At 39.5% G+C, this 15,131-nt stretch overlaps 1 protein-coding gene across 3 annotated transcripts in view; it reads left to right on the top strand.

Annotated features, from left to right (window-relative positions):
• ELMOD1 (ELMO domain containing 1) overlaps nt 1–15,131 on the top strand; it is a 68,618-nt gene that overhangs the window by 35,937 nt on the left and 17,550 nt on the right. For all 3 annotated transcript variants that reach the window (XM_070425987.1, XM_070425985.1, XM_070425986.1), the window contains 5 exons: nt 2,708–2,853; nt 2,985–3,013; nt 4,491–4,588; nt 8,495–8,624; nt 14,750–14,883. In XM_070425987.1, coding sequence (XP_070282088.1) covers nt 2,709–2,853; nt 2,985–3,013; nt 4,491–4,588; nt 8,495–8,624; nt 14,750–14,883 — 536 coding nt within the window. In that variant the 5' untranslated portion in view covers nt 2,708. The remainder of the gene's footprint in view (nt 1–2,707; nt 2,854–2,984; nt 3,014–4,490; nt 4,589–8,494; nt 8,625–14,749; nt 14,884–15,131) is intronic.

Raw genomic sequence — 15,131 nt, 5'->3', positions numbered from 1 at the left:
AAAGGCTTCATTTGAGGAGCTGGCCCACATTCTAGGCAAACTGCGCTGGAAACTGCACACAACACCCTAAGGATAGATATCACGGGAAGCTTTTTATCCTTGACTTAATAATAGAATGATGCCAATCAGCAATTAATATCATTGCCATTTGGCTGGTGACCAGTTCACAGAGATAGTGCTTAATCTTTTTCTTGGGCATAGCTATCCAATAGTTGGAAAAATGGAAAACTTTTCCAAGAGAGTAAATGGAGGTTTATTAAATTTCTAATTAAAATGTTCCACTAAATTTATTTTTAGGATTATTTTTGGAAGCCAATAACCTAAATCCTAATAGATCTTAGAACATCCTATATAATAAAAGCATAATATGCTAAGTGTCTGGTCATCCGTTCAATCAAAGCATAATATGCTAATGATATGCTAAGGCCGCTCAACTGCTCACTATGTTGTGCACTGACCACCAGGGGGCAACAGTTGACTGGTTGACCAGTTGCTATGACGTGCATTGACCACCAGGAGGCAGACACTCCAACTGGTAGGTTAGCTCGCTGCTGGGGTTCCGCTGATCAGAACTGAGTGAGATGGGCCAGACATGCCCTGGAGCCCTTCCACAGTCCCTCCCCAGCTGGCCAACCTCCCGCTTCCCTCCCCAGCCCTGATCGTGCACCTGTGGGGTCCCTCGGCCTAGCCTGCATCCTCTCGCAATCCAGGACACCTTGGGGGATGTTGGAGAGCCAGTTTTGGCCTGATCATACAGGCCAGGCCGAGGGACCCCACTGGTGCATGAATTTGTGCACCGGGCCTCTAGTATTTAACTAAAACAGTTGCATTTCAGACTTCACAACACAGTAAATTCATTTTTTGTCTTTTAGCAGAATCTGACTCCCCATATAAATTTTATATGCACTTTTATAATGGCTTTGGTGATAATTTTATACACTTTAATTGTTTTTGCAACTTTATAAAAATTAAGATAATATATACTTCTTATAGCAAAAAATGAAAATATACTTAACCAAAAAAGAAAATAAAAATTACTCACAATTTTCTTATCCAAAAATACCACTGTTAACAATTTTGTTCTGTATCCCGCCGTTCTTTTTCTTCTTATTTATACATCACCCTTAAACATTTTTGTTTACTTTTTAAATAAAATATAGATCATCCCATACCAATGCCTTTCTAACTTCTTTTTATTTGATAAGCATATTATGACCATTTTCTCGTGTTATTAGACATTCTAGAACATACTTTTATTGTCTACAAAGGATTCCATTTTGTTACTTTAGTGCAGCAGTTTGCTTTCTTCTACTGTTTCCTCCATCTCTTTTACATTTATATGATACTAGAGGCCCTATGCACGAAATTCATGCAAGGGGCTCGGCCCTCGCAGCCCTGGCTTCGTCCAGAAGGTCATTCTGCAGTTCGGCCGTCCAGTCTAATTAGCATATTATGCTTTTATTATTATAGATTGATCCTATGCTTTTGTTCAACTTAGCCTTTGGAAATTTTTATTTTTAACACAGGCTATTCAAGATATCGAGGCCAGAGCAGTTTGAACAAAGGGAAACTTGCTCAAAGTGTTGGTTCATATTCAGGGATGAATCACATCATTGAGGCTATTGGTTAACTACTCTAATTTATCTGAATGATCCTGGATCACCTTATGTTAGAACTGGAGGGAATTAGTGAATATTGCAGAAGAGCCATCTTTTAGACATGCCACTAATAGGAAGTAATAGAAATATTCCTGCCTACTAGGAGCACATAATATTAAGAGAAGATGATTGCATATAACTTTCTGGCTGTGAGTCCTCTTTATTTCTATAGCTTGAGTCATTTTGAGACTTTGAACAGTACCGTGACGTAGTAGGCACCTAAAATATTAAAAATAAAAGTCAGCATAAAACACAAATTCACCTGCCAGAGACATTGTAAGTTACTTCATAGTCTGTTGAGGTATTATTGGAGATAGAGTGTGCAATTAAGGAAACTTTATTTAGCAGGGATCAAGAACAGACTTGTCATAAGGTGGAGTTTGGGGAAGGTTTAAATCAGAGGGTGTTGGAGAACCAAAAGCTTGTTCAGTGAACTGATGAGGCATCTTCTGGCAAGTTCAGAAAGTGTTGGGATTGGTCATTAGAGAGGACAGGTAGCCACGCAACCAGGTCCTCAAGGGGACAGCAGTACCTAAAGGAAAGCAGAAGGAAGGAGACAAGAATGTAAACAGGGAAGAAATAAAGTAGTGGCCAAAAGGGGCAGTGAGGATGGGCTGGAGATGATCCAGGCAAGCTGAGCGGCTGTCTACAGACGCAGGCGAGGGGAGTTGCCAGGATGTGTTCTTTGCCATTGTCTACGGGAGAGACCATCTCTGGGTCCTGGTTATTTTAAAATGTGCTGATTTATTTAAAAATGTCTTTAAGTGCCTTGTGCTCAGGTAGTTGGAATATCAAATTTGCTAGAACAGGGCTTTCTGGAGTTGCTTGCAGTCATAGTAAGTGTGTCCTCACAGACTGGGCTTCCCTCCCAATGACGGGTTTGTAGCTACCTCAAATAACATAATGTGGGATTAGATAAATGAAGTAAATGTGTAAACCCAGACGTCTAATGGCTGATTTTCCTCTGGGCTTCTTTTCTCGCTGGTGGTGGCCGCTTCCTATTCTCTTCCAGAGTCCTAGCGGAAGGTGCTATCTTTTGTCTTTGACAGAATGTTGATCCAGGTGTGCCTGTATTTTTACTGCACGTTTCTGTGGCGCTGCCTGAAATTTGTCATGAGGAAGCTGACCGGAAGATGTGAACTGCAACGGATCTGTTACAATACCAAGCCTGGAGCTTCTAGAACCATGAAGATCGGTAAGCGTGAGACAGAGAAGTAAGCAGAATGTAGGCTTGGTGTGACTGAGGATGGTATAGCTCAGAACAGTAATTTTAAACCGCTTGTAAAGGATAATTTTTAATCACTTTTAAAATTATCTCTTTTATAGAAACATCATTGAGAGGCTCAAAAAGTAAGGTAAGTAAAATTGTTTCTATATTTTTCAGCAACTTTTCACTTGGAAGCTCAAATCCATCATCAAAAAGTAAAAATCCGAAGAAACAAAATATACCATTAACTATAAAAACTAATGAAAACTGAGAAGAGAGAATTGCCTTTACTTTTAACATGAAAGTAGCCACTGTATGTGAATTTTTAGGCAGATGTAAGGTGCACTTTTTACTTTACTGTCAAATTCATCTTTTTTTATACCTCTTCCAAAATCATAAAATAAAAATAACTTGAAAATGGGAGCAGCATTAACTCTCTGGTGTTAATATCCAAATCATTTAACTCTGCTCAAGATTTTCCAAGAAAATCAAAGTCACTATTTCAGTGTTTATAGCACATAGTTAAGTATCCACATAAGAAAGAAAATTGGTTGTTTTTTTCTCAAGATTCTTGAATATTATTATTTAACTAGAGGCCTGGTGCATGAAAATTCATGCACTGGAAGGGGGGGTCTCTCAGCCTGGCCTGCTCGAGCCCTCAGAGGTGGGAGGCACCAGGTCATCAGGGGAAGGCGACCCCTCCCTGCCCAATCACACCTCTGCTGCTGCCACTGCTGGCAGCGCAAGCCTTGGGTGGCCCTGGTTACCTGAGCCTCGGGCGGCCCTGGGCGGCTGGGGGGCTGAGGGCGGGTCCAGCTGCACCATGCACCTGCTCCCACCCCTGGCTGGGCTGAAAGGACTGTGGGACTCCATTGGGGCTGAGGGGACTGGGTGCTGCCATCTTGTAGCTATGGGCCTCACCACCTTTGTGATGGTGTGATGGTCAATTTGCAGATTCCATCTTTATTAGATAGGACTAGAAGCCTGGTGCATGAATTCATACATGGGTGGGGTCCCTCGGCCTGGCCGGCTGTTGGGGCCAATCCGGGCCGCAGGAGTTTGGCTGGCGAGGGGAAGAGGCGGCGGGAGGTTGGCCAGTTGTGGGAGGTTGCTGTGGGAGCGCACTGACCACCAGGGGACAGCTCCTGCATTGAGCGTCTGCCCCCTGGTGGTCAGTGCACATCATATGACTGGTTGTTCGGTCGTTCGGTTGCTTAGGCTTTTATATATATAGATTTTGGTATTTAAGACTATATCCCCTTTGTACTTCTCTCAATTGTAGACATAGTGCCCAGTTACAATAGAAACCAGGTATGTTGAGAGAGAAAATGAAAATATAATATTTTAATAAGTAATTTAAAACAGTTGAAAATGGTAAAAAAAAAATACACAACTTACCATTTCTGTTCTATGTTATTACCTTAATCAGGAAAAGTATACTACCCCCATTGTGAAAATGTCAAATTCACTAGAATTCAAGTGCTAAATCAGTTTTTTCTTTAAGTTTAGTTTAGGTTAGTATCTTCATGGAGAAGCTTTAAACAAATACTTGAAGCCCCTAAATAAACCCTGCTTAAGCCACTGGGTGTTCATGACAAGGGAAATGATTGAAACATGTTTTCTAGCTGTTGCAGACTTCAGTGAGTGTTCACCTTGATGCTATTGAAAAAACTATTGAAGACATCATGGAACTGAAAAAAATTAACCCTGATATAAATCCACAGTAAGAATTATGCTTATTATTTTGTAAATATAGAACACAAGTCATGGCTTCATATTTATTATTTCTATAGCATGCATCCTTGCTCTCTCTCTCTATCTACTTACTAGTACTTATCTATCTCTTCACCTCCCCAACCCCCAATCATTTCTAATGTTTTGAATTTCAGATGAAAAATAAAGAAAAGGGTGCCATTTCCATATTTGTAAATAGCAGCAACCTTGTACTTTGTTGTGATTTATGCTTATGCGTTGATATGCAATGAATGTAAGAAATATGATGGATGCCTCTGGTATCAGCTGAAATAAAGGGGGCCCATTCATCAAGTCACTCCATGCAATGCCCGTGTTTTACGGTGCAGTCCGAGTTTAAATTGTAAATGTGCCTGAGCCAATTCTGCTCCGTCAGTTCATGACAGGCTGAAAATCCAGAGACAGTCCCTATCTGCTTGTCAAAAGGACAGGCATGAATACCTTGATTTTAGCCCAGTGATTCCTGTAGAAGACTTCTGACCTTACAGTTTAAAACCAAGAGGGGGAGACATGTGTGGGAGGAAGAGATAGTTTTTGTAAGAAGACGTTCGAACTTTGTAATTTATTCATCTCATCTTGGAAGTATTAAAATGCATTCGGCAATGTACATGACATTTAAAATTAGCTTCACATATTCCACTGGGAACAGAAATTTTTCAGTGGAAAAAAAATGAGCTAAGGATATTGGGTAGAATAAATTCTGCGTGCAGATATATTTAGAGACAGTTTAGGCAGGTAACAATCAAGCTGTCTTTTAGATATGCATGAGAACTTCAGATGTTGTCCCTGAGAAAGGCTTTTCATTGCCAGCGACAGGGAGCTGCAGTCAAGGGAATTTCAGAGTGCACTTTGCATATGTCTGTCTCTTGGAGGGATTCTAAGTACCAGCTAATTGGGGCTCATTTCAAAACTCCCATTTCCACGTGGGCTCCGTACCATTCTTCTGCAGACACCAGCTAATTAGCTGCCTTTTTCTTATTCAGCCATTAAAGGTGGTTTAATTATGCAGTAAATGTCTTTTTGAAACCTTTTGACATATATTTTATATCTCTGGGAAGGTGATAATAAGACAATTTATTTTAAATTAAGTTGAACAAAAAAATGTAAGACTACCATTAGGCATGAGGGATATATTAGACCTATAATCACATTTAGAGGTCGGATTAGATTTAATAGCAAAACTTTTTCTGTCTCTTCTATGAAAGATACATGTTTCACTCAGAAGCATTTCCTTGCTGTCTGTTCTTTTGATTTCCTTTAGAAAAAAAAAAAAACCTTATAGGTAGGAGATTGTGTTTTTACACCTCAATATGGATTTTGCTACTTTTTTTCCCCATAGATAGACATTGACAAAATGTGATTTTTAAAATTTAAATAATTTTCTGGAAAAAAAAAAGGAAATAGAGAGGGCTAGGGGAAATATTTTATAATTTATCAAGTCATTACTACTATTAACCTCCCTTTGGTTTTTGTTTTGTTTTGTTTTTGTTAATCCTCACTTTTTCCATTGATTTTTAGAAAGAGTGGAGGGGAGGGAGGGAGGAAGAGAGAGAAAGAGAGAAATATTGATGTGAGAGAGACACGTAGATTGGTTGCCTCCTGCATAGTGCATGACTGGCGCCAAGGATCAAACCTCCAACTCAGGTACCTGCAGGAATCGAACCCATGACCTTTCAGCACACAGGCCCATACTCTAACCATTTAGGCACACAGGCCAGGGCAACCTCACTTTCTTTTAATTATTTGTTTTAATTACATTTTTTCAAGTGCTGCTTAAGCTGCTGATAAGAATCACTACTGTAAAAATTGAATTGGCTTCTCTGGTGGCCTCTTCTTTAATTTCTCCCACTCTCTTCTTTCCCTCACAATTAACTCTTTCAGTCCTGTGTTGGTTTCCTGGGTGCCCAGTGCCACTGTTCACTTTTCCTATATTAAGATATCTGATTTGGTTTTTTGGTCCTATGGTAACAAGGGTCATTTAATTGAATATTCAGTTTTATTTAAGTTTAGCATTCTGGGTTATCTTACATTGTCCTCTACATTTGGAGTAAGTATATAATTTTAAAACATAATTATCTATTGCCCCCAACTTTAGTCTTAACTTTCTATACATCTTATTCCCCCCCCCCCCCAAAAAAGGTAATGATAACACTGTCATCATGATTATAATGACCACCACGCGAACAAAAATGTTCAAATTTAGTGAGTGAATTAGGAGTAGGAGTATACCAAAGAGTAACTCTTGGGTTAAATCATAAGAAGTTGCCAACGTTCAATTATTTTAACCCCAAAGCTAAATGACTGTAAAGAATTTAACAGGAAGAAGTCAACGTGAAATACCACTTTTAGATTTAAAATGCCATCAAATGAATGTAGGAGAATGATTTATGTGACAGTAGTTTATATGAAAAAAAGAATCTTTGTGATTAGTTAGCCAACTGTTTAATAAGCTTGCAGTGTTTTGTGACTGCTTAAAGAGACCCTATTTTACCTCCTAGGTCAGTGGTCGGCAAACTGCGGCTCGAGAACCACATGCAGCTCTTTGGCCCCTTGAGTGTGGCTCTTCCTAAGCCTTAGGAGTACCCTAATTAAGTTCATAACAGTGTACCTACCTATATAGTTTAAGTTTAAAAAATTTGGCTCTCAAAAGAAATTTCAATCATTGTACTGTTGATACTTGGCTCTGTTGACTAATGAGTTTGCCGACCACTGTCCTAGGTTGTAGAAGAGAAAAGCAGCATTCAGATCACAGGAAGTAATGATTGTGTATCACACTTGCCAGACTGTTTTCTGTTCCAGTGTTATGTTGTCATGGGCTGTTGAACAGTGTACATTCAGACAAGACTGAGCAAGATAGTAACACCTGAAAACCATGTCACATGAGAAGGAATTAAAGGAACAGGGAATTTTTTTAAACACTGCAGGTGTGACTAGAAGAAAGAATCACTATCTCAAAAAAATAGGCACGGGGCGGGGGGGGCGGGGAGGTGGAAATACATTTGCTCAGAGAACAGAGTTTGAACCACTTGGTAACAAGGAAAACAGATTTTGTTTCAGCCTAAAGAAAAGTGTTTCAGCAACTAGAGAAGTCAGGATGAAATGGCAAATCTTGTAAAATAGTGAGTTCTTACTCTTGGCATTGCCTATCTGTTAAGAATTCTCCCAAGCAGAGGTATTTTGAATTTTTTTTTTTTTACTCCTAAGCCGCTGAGGGCTATTTCTCCCTCTGAGTCTGTACACAGACACACACACACACACACACACACACCCTTTTGAAGTGTTCTGATATACTCACCTAGTGGGGATTAAATGATCCCTAGGAACCCGTTATCACCTATATTTTCTGCATCTCACTTACAAATCACCTGCATCAAGAACTCCCTAGTCGGTTTGGCTCAGTGGACAGAGTGTCAGGCAGACTGAAGGGTTGTGGATTTGATTCTGGTCAAGGGCACCTACCTCGGTTGTAGGCTCAATCCGCAGTAGAAGCAAGTGCAGGAGACAACCAATCGATGTGTCTCTCTCACATTGATGTTTCTCTCTCTGTCTCTCCACCTCCCTTCCACTCTCTCTAAAAATCAATGGAAAAATATTCTTGGGTGAGGATTAAGAACAAAAAATCCCTTGTTTCTTAAGCCACATTGTTGCAACATAGCTTAAGAAAAGGCCAGAATGCAAGGTAAGTTTTAGCCAAGTTCTACAACTGTCCATGCAGATGCAGTAAGAAACTGTGCTTCTGTTAGACAGATGCTATTTGGGCAATTCCCTAGATATTAGAGAAATAGGACAAGTCCTGCTGTGATTACATCAAGTGAACAAATGCCAACGTATGTTATGCTTTTCTTCATGTGTGTTTCTTCCTTTTTGAACACCACAGGCTGGGAATCTCCCTCCAGGCTTGCCTCCTGCAGATCGTCGGGTACAGAAACCTTATTGCAGATGTGGAAAAGCTGCGCAGAGAGCCCTATGATTCTGATAACCCCCAACACGAGGAAATGCTTCTGAAGGTCAGTCCTCGAACACACTGCCGGCCCTCACTTCGGCCAGCTAATGTGTGCCAAGCGTCTGCTGTGTGATAGGCACTTTATCCTAAAAAGCATCTATATTCAGGAGTGAATTTAGAAAACATTTCAGATGAGTAGTTCCAAAGGTTGATTTAAAATTTTTTATCTTGATTTCTTAACTTAAAATCCAGTGCTTTGGAGTAGCATCTTGTTATGTTCCATAGTACACCATCAGATCATGTGAGAGTCTTAGGGTTTTGCTCTGACAGCCAGAAGTAATATTTATAATTGCATATTAGCCTCCCAGCAATTTTAACACACCAGATATAAACCTTCACCTCCTCTTCTAATAGTCTCCACGTTACATGAATAAATAATCATCATGAAGGCCTTGGGTAATTTCCCACGAGGGCTATTGCTGAAGCAGAAACCAACCTCATCTTCTTTGATGTCTACTAAAAGTCATAAATGGAAATCCCAGGACACTCTTTGATGATTGCTATTTCTCCTGTTGGCTTCCAACACAGTTAAACAATCTAAACTTGAGCTCAATGTGAAAGCCCACAGAAAACACCTTTGATGCTTCCTCAGATTACAGGAGAAAATTGGCTTTACACCTAAATTCTCACATGAATTTTCCAATGAAATATTTACCTCCAACACCCGAAACAGCAAGAAGAGCAGCTTTACCAACCAGTTCAGTACCCAGGTCTTATTCATTTTTGAGCCCCTAGGTCCAGAGCAGTGCCTAAAATTCAAAAGGGCAGTAACAAAATTGGAAAGAAATATTTGTTTAGCTGCCCTGACTTTATTTTATTTTAAAATGTCAATAAAAGATGTAATTTTAAAAGTGTATCTTGTTGTGGTTTTGTGTGAAAGGAGTAAGTACTTAAACAGATGAGTCATTGGTCTCTACTAATTAGTGCCAGATCTGAGGTGAATCATTAAGCATTAAAGAAGCCACATTCTTAGCAATAGTTTTTCTCCTTTCCTTTTGCTTCTGTTTAATTTTAGCTAAGCCACTGGCTGAGCTTCATCTCCTTTTATTGCCTTATTTTTTCCATTTCTGATAAAGGAAGTTGAGTTCAATAAAATGATTTCAAGGTGGGAAATAAGAGGTGAAGGTAAGAGAAAGGGGGTGATATAATTAATACACCGGCCACAACCACCTGAACAATTCATTTGCGTGGCTGAGATGCCCACTGAACCAATGGAATTTGAGTACTTGCTATGTACCATCTTAGCTGATCTGTTGTCTGTGTGCTGGCACATAGTAATCAGTATGGGTGAATGCATGAATAATTGTAGTTCATTAGATACACGTCAAGAACTTTTGTGATATGGCTTATCTGTGGTCCGGATTTCAGTATGTATGTGTTACCACTTTTTATTGCCACCATTATAAGATGTAAGGAAAGTGATGGTTGTTCCCTTTACTTTAGAGGTGAGCAAACTACAATCATTTTAGCCCAGGTTCTGGTTCACACAGGGAATTACACAGGCAGGACCGTCCACTATTGTGTTAGGCCCCTGGTCGGCAAACTGCGGCTCTCGAGCCACATGCGGCTTTTTGGCCCCTTGAGTGTGGCTCTTCCTAAGCCTTAGGAGTACCCTAATTAAGTTAATAACAATGTACCTACCTATATAGTTTAAGTTTAAAAAATTTGGCTCTCAAAAGAAATTTCAATCGTTGTACTGTTGATATTTGGCTCTGTTGACTAATGAGTTTGCCGACCACTGTGTTAGGCAATTTGAGGAGAGGCATCCTTTCTGCTCTTAAGTGGCTTGCAATCTAATTAGAGAAATACTGTGCATTTACAGAAATCACCGCATCTTACTGTAGAGCTCCCCGCAAATACCTCTCCAGTGTTTTCCATGCCCATGGCCTTATTCTAGCCATTATCTCCAATTGGGCCAGTAACACTTCCTCTCTTCTGTCTCCTTAAATACTGTTGGAGGGATTACCTAGTCATGTCATTCTCTAGGTTAAAAACTTCAGGTTTCCTGGGTCTAACTGTAGAAAGCCCATGCACCTTAGCATGCATTTGGGACCCTTTCTGATTTATTTCTCCAAGCTGTCGCTCCTGTATCCGTCATAGACAGCGCATTTCCACCATGCTCTGCCACTCACCCTGACCCAGATGGTTGTGCCATCCCCTGTGCCCACGTATGTGCTCATGCTGTTCCCTCTGTTACCCATTATTTCTACAGCAGAAGTTGCTTATTTTTTTAAGACCTTATTTATTGAATTTAGACATCTTTTCTATCCTCCCCAAGCAAACTTAGGAATGGGGTCTCTATTTCCCTCTTCAGTTTATTCAAATTGCAAGTATGATAGTAACAAAATCAGTAATAATAAAACATTCACTGAGTGTTTAGTTTGTGCCAGCCATGTAGGTAAATGTCACAGTAACCTTTTGGTGAGATATAGGTATTATCCCCATTTTTCACGTGAGGAAACTGAGGCTGGGCAGTTAGGTGACTGCCCAGCTCACACAGTTAGAAAGGGCTCTACACTACGGCACTACCACTCAAGGGGGACACCATGTCTTGTTCCCATTTGTATTTCCAGAGACTGGCCCATGGTTTGTGTTTAACTGACTGAGCTTAGTGTTCTTCATCTTTTAAAATGGGTAATAATACCCTTCTTACCTACTTTATAAAATTGTTTGGAGCAAGGGTTAGCAAATTTGGCCAGCCACCCATTTTTGTAAATAAAGTTCAGTTGGAACACATCCATTCATTCACTTACGTATTGTCCGTGGCCACTTTTGTACTACAGTGGCAAAATTAAGTAGTTGTAGCAGTGACCGTGTGGCCTCCAAAGCCTAAAGAATTTACTCTCTGGCCCTTTATAGACAAACTTTGCTGACTCCTGGTTTAGGAGTTTTAATATATTGCTATTTTGTGTAAGTGCTTTGATTTTTAAGCATAGGAGACCGTTATCACTGTTCCTACCTAAAGAATAAAAAGAAAAACCTGGATTTTATGGTCATTTAAACATAGGCTGGAATGAAACTGAATAATATCACTTTATACTAGTATTCATGTGGTACTGTCCATGTGAATTAATCACATGGACATTTTTATTAAACATTTTAAACCAAATTAATAATAAAGGCAAAGTTTTAGGGGGATTCATGACTTAATAGAAAAAATATAACCCTGAATTAAAAGATGCTGTCCTAATGGGAAGAGGGAGTCTCACGGTGGAAAGCTGCTTTTGAATGAATGGCCTTGCCCTGCAGCAGACCTGAAACGAGGCAGACGTGGTCAAATACACTTGCAGTAAAGGCTCCGTGCAGAGAACAGAATTAAACGGAACATGGGCCTTGATGGATAATAGTCTGATGCAGCATGCAGTCACCTGCCACTGGAATCACCCTTTTTAGCTCTGTTCTCCTTCACTTGGCAAGTGGCTTTGTAATAACTCCACTCCCAGGAGCACAGTCCCAGGTCCCGACCTGAGGCCCCGACCACACCACCTCAGTTCAGATTTCCAGTCGGCTTCCAACGTGAAAGAAATAACCTCATTCCCTCAGGGGCACCCTGCCTCTGACCCTCAGTTTTTTCAGGGACGAGCCTATCTATCAGAGGAGAATGCAGTAATTCAAGCATTCTTACAGGAAATATACACATGGTGGCACTCATGTAAGTATTTTAGCATAACCAACTTGCATTTACCAAAAAAGTGAGCCTGATTAAAGCAGAAAGGATTAAGAACTTAATTTAGGACACTTTTTTAGCCATTCGTCTTATCTATCTTGATACATGAAATTATTAAAATGGAATTTCTTTTTAAAGCATTTTATTATTTAAACGTTTACTCCTCCAAACTAAGTATTCCGCCAATGAATGAAGTTTATGACTTAAAAATGCTTGCTTTTGTTCTTTTATTTCACTCACTTGATGAAACCAGGTACATTTAAACAGTGTAGGGCCCTGAGATCACATCAAATAATTGTCCACATGAATGTGATGAGCTTTACAGTCTGCTTCCTTTTGTTTGTATTTATTTTTCATTGTGGCAGTAATGGTTCCTAAAGGCATTTTTAAAAGAGAACTTCTCTCTCATTTTTCGGTATTGTGATGAACGCAGAAACATTTTCTGTTTTGATGAATGCAGAGCACTGGCAAGTTCTTATATGGATAAAATAAAAAGAGATTTCTTATACCCATGTTTCATATTTTGCTTTCAAGGATGACATATTTACTTTCTTTCCTCTGAAAATTTTCTTTCACTCTTTAGAGTAAAATTACCTGTAGTGCCACTAAGATAAAATATTGTATCATTTGAATTACACATAATTATTGATTAGTGCCTAAAATAACTTTGATGGATTACAACTCTTTTGTTGGTATTTCCTGTGATTGAGCATTGTTTTATACTGTGTCAGATATGTGACAGGCCCTAGCCGGTTTGGCTCAGTGGATACAGCGTCAGCCTATGGACTGAAGGTCCCAGGTTCGATTCTGGACAAGGGCACATACCCGTGTTGTGGGCTCGATCCCCAGTGTGGGGCCTGCAGCAGGCAACCAATCAATGATTCTCTCTCATCATTGATGTTTCTATTTCTCTCTCCCTCTCTCTGAAATCAATAAAAATAGTTTTTAAAAAAAGATATGTGACAGTTGACTATAAAGCAAGGAGTTTGTGTATTTCTGTTGTGCTAAAACTTTAAAATCTATACAACATAGAATAAACAATTTAGAAGTTGAATCATATTGAAATAGTAATAAGGAAATTTAACATTAGTATCTGTCTCTATAGTGAAAATATAAAATATTATTAAGCCCTATCCGGTTTGGCTCAGTGGACAGAGCATCGGCCTGCGGTCTCAAGGGTCCTGGGTTCGATTCCGGTCAAGGGCATGTACCTTGGTTGCGGGCACATCCCCAGTGGGGAGTGTGCCAGAGGCAGCTGATCGATGTTTCTCTCTCATCGATGTTTCTAACTCTCTATCCCTCTCCCTTCCTCTCTGTAAAAAATCAATAAAATATATTTTTAAAATATTATTAATATTTTTACAAGTAAATTTGTTTGCATGCCTCTCTCTAATGATATGTGTTAAAGGTATCTTTCTACAGAAAGCTTAGAAAAATAGAACTGGTTTCTTAAACAATGACAAACATAGTGTTTAGAATCTACATTTGTCCATTAATACAAAATTGATTATTGTTGAAACATTTTTAGGTAACTCTTAAACATAATAATATGTTTTGAGGGTTATTCATGAACATTATTGGTCTTCCTTTATTTAGCTATGTGTATTTACTCTCACATCATTATAGGTGAGCTGTAAGAAATAAAACTCAAGTCCATCCATTTTTCTTTTTTTTTTAAAGTATATTTTATTGATTTTTTTACAGAGAGGAAGGGAGAGAGATAGAGAGTTAGAAACATCGATGAGAGAGAAACATCGATCAGCTGCCTCCTGCACACCTCCCACTGGGGATGTGCCCGCAACCCAGGTAGATGCCCTCGACCGGAATCGAACCTGGGACCCTTCAGTCCGCAGGCCGACGCTCTATCCACTGAGCCAAACCAGTTCTGGCTATCCATTTTTCTTTTTGTTAATAATGTTGCTAAAAGTTTGGTGATAAAGTAGGTTAAGCATTTTCTGAGGGAATGCATGCCCTCAAAATTCTCTCCTCCCCTTTATTCTCTTGTATATTTTTGGAGGACTCCAAATAGCTTGTGTGAGAGATAATATCTGCTTAGAAATTAAAGCAGAAATACTCAAAACACTAAAATATAAAAGCACACATTCCACTGCTTTCAGAGGGATGACATCATTACAGGTCATGCAGCCTCTGGAAAATTCCACCGTGTACTCATGAAATGAGAGAGAAAAGGCAAATAACCTATTTGATTTTTTTATGAAATAGTTTTTACCTCCCAAACTCTCTGAAAAGGTCATGGGGACCCTCCAGGAGTATTCAGACAATACTTTGAGAACTGCTGTCATGGGTAACTGAAAGATGATCAAATCTTTAATTGTTATATATTTGCATGTATTTGACTTTTGCAAAGCTCCTCCTAATGATGTAGTTTTAAAAATCTGAGCCAGTCGGGAAGAATATTTATGTGCATATGTCAAAAGGCTAATTTTCTTTTTTGTCTCCAGTTATGGAAATTCTTGAAGCCCGATACTCCATTAGCATCTCGGATTTCTAAGCAATGGTGTGAAATTGGCTTCCAAGGTGATGATCCTAAAACAGATTTTCGAGGAATGGGACTTCTGGGACTGTACAATTTGCAGTAAGTAAATGAAGAATGGGTAAGTGTTAGAGCGAGGCTCTGGTCTCCTCAGGCCGAAATGATAAAATTGAGTTATTAGTTCCAAAAGCTACTTCCAAGAAGATTCCAAGAAAACATTCCAGTCCTCTGAGAGATAACTCAGGCTCATGAAAGTTAAAAAGCTACCCTCTTACCCTAGCTGGTTTGGCTCAGTGGGTAGAGCGTCAGCCTGCAGACTGAAGGGCCCCAGATTCGATTCTGGTCAAGGG

Source organism: Myotis yumanensis, unplaced genomic scaffold (assembly GCF_028538775.1).
Source record: "Myotis yumanensis isolate MYYU_CA2020_CCGP unplaced genomic scaffold, mMyoYum1.0.hap1 SCAF_10, whole genome shotgun sequence".
Taxonomy (NCBI): domain Eukaryota; kingdom Metazoa; phylum Chordata; class Mammalia; order Chiroptera; family Vespertilionidae; genus Myotis; species Myotis yumanensis.
The sequence above is the reverse complement of the archived record's forward strand: the minus strand, read 5'-3'. Positions and strand labels throughout refer to the sequence as shown.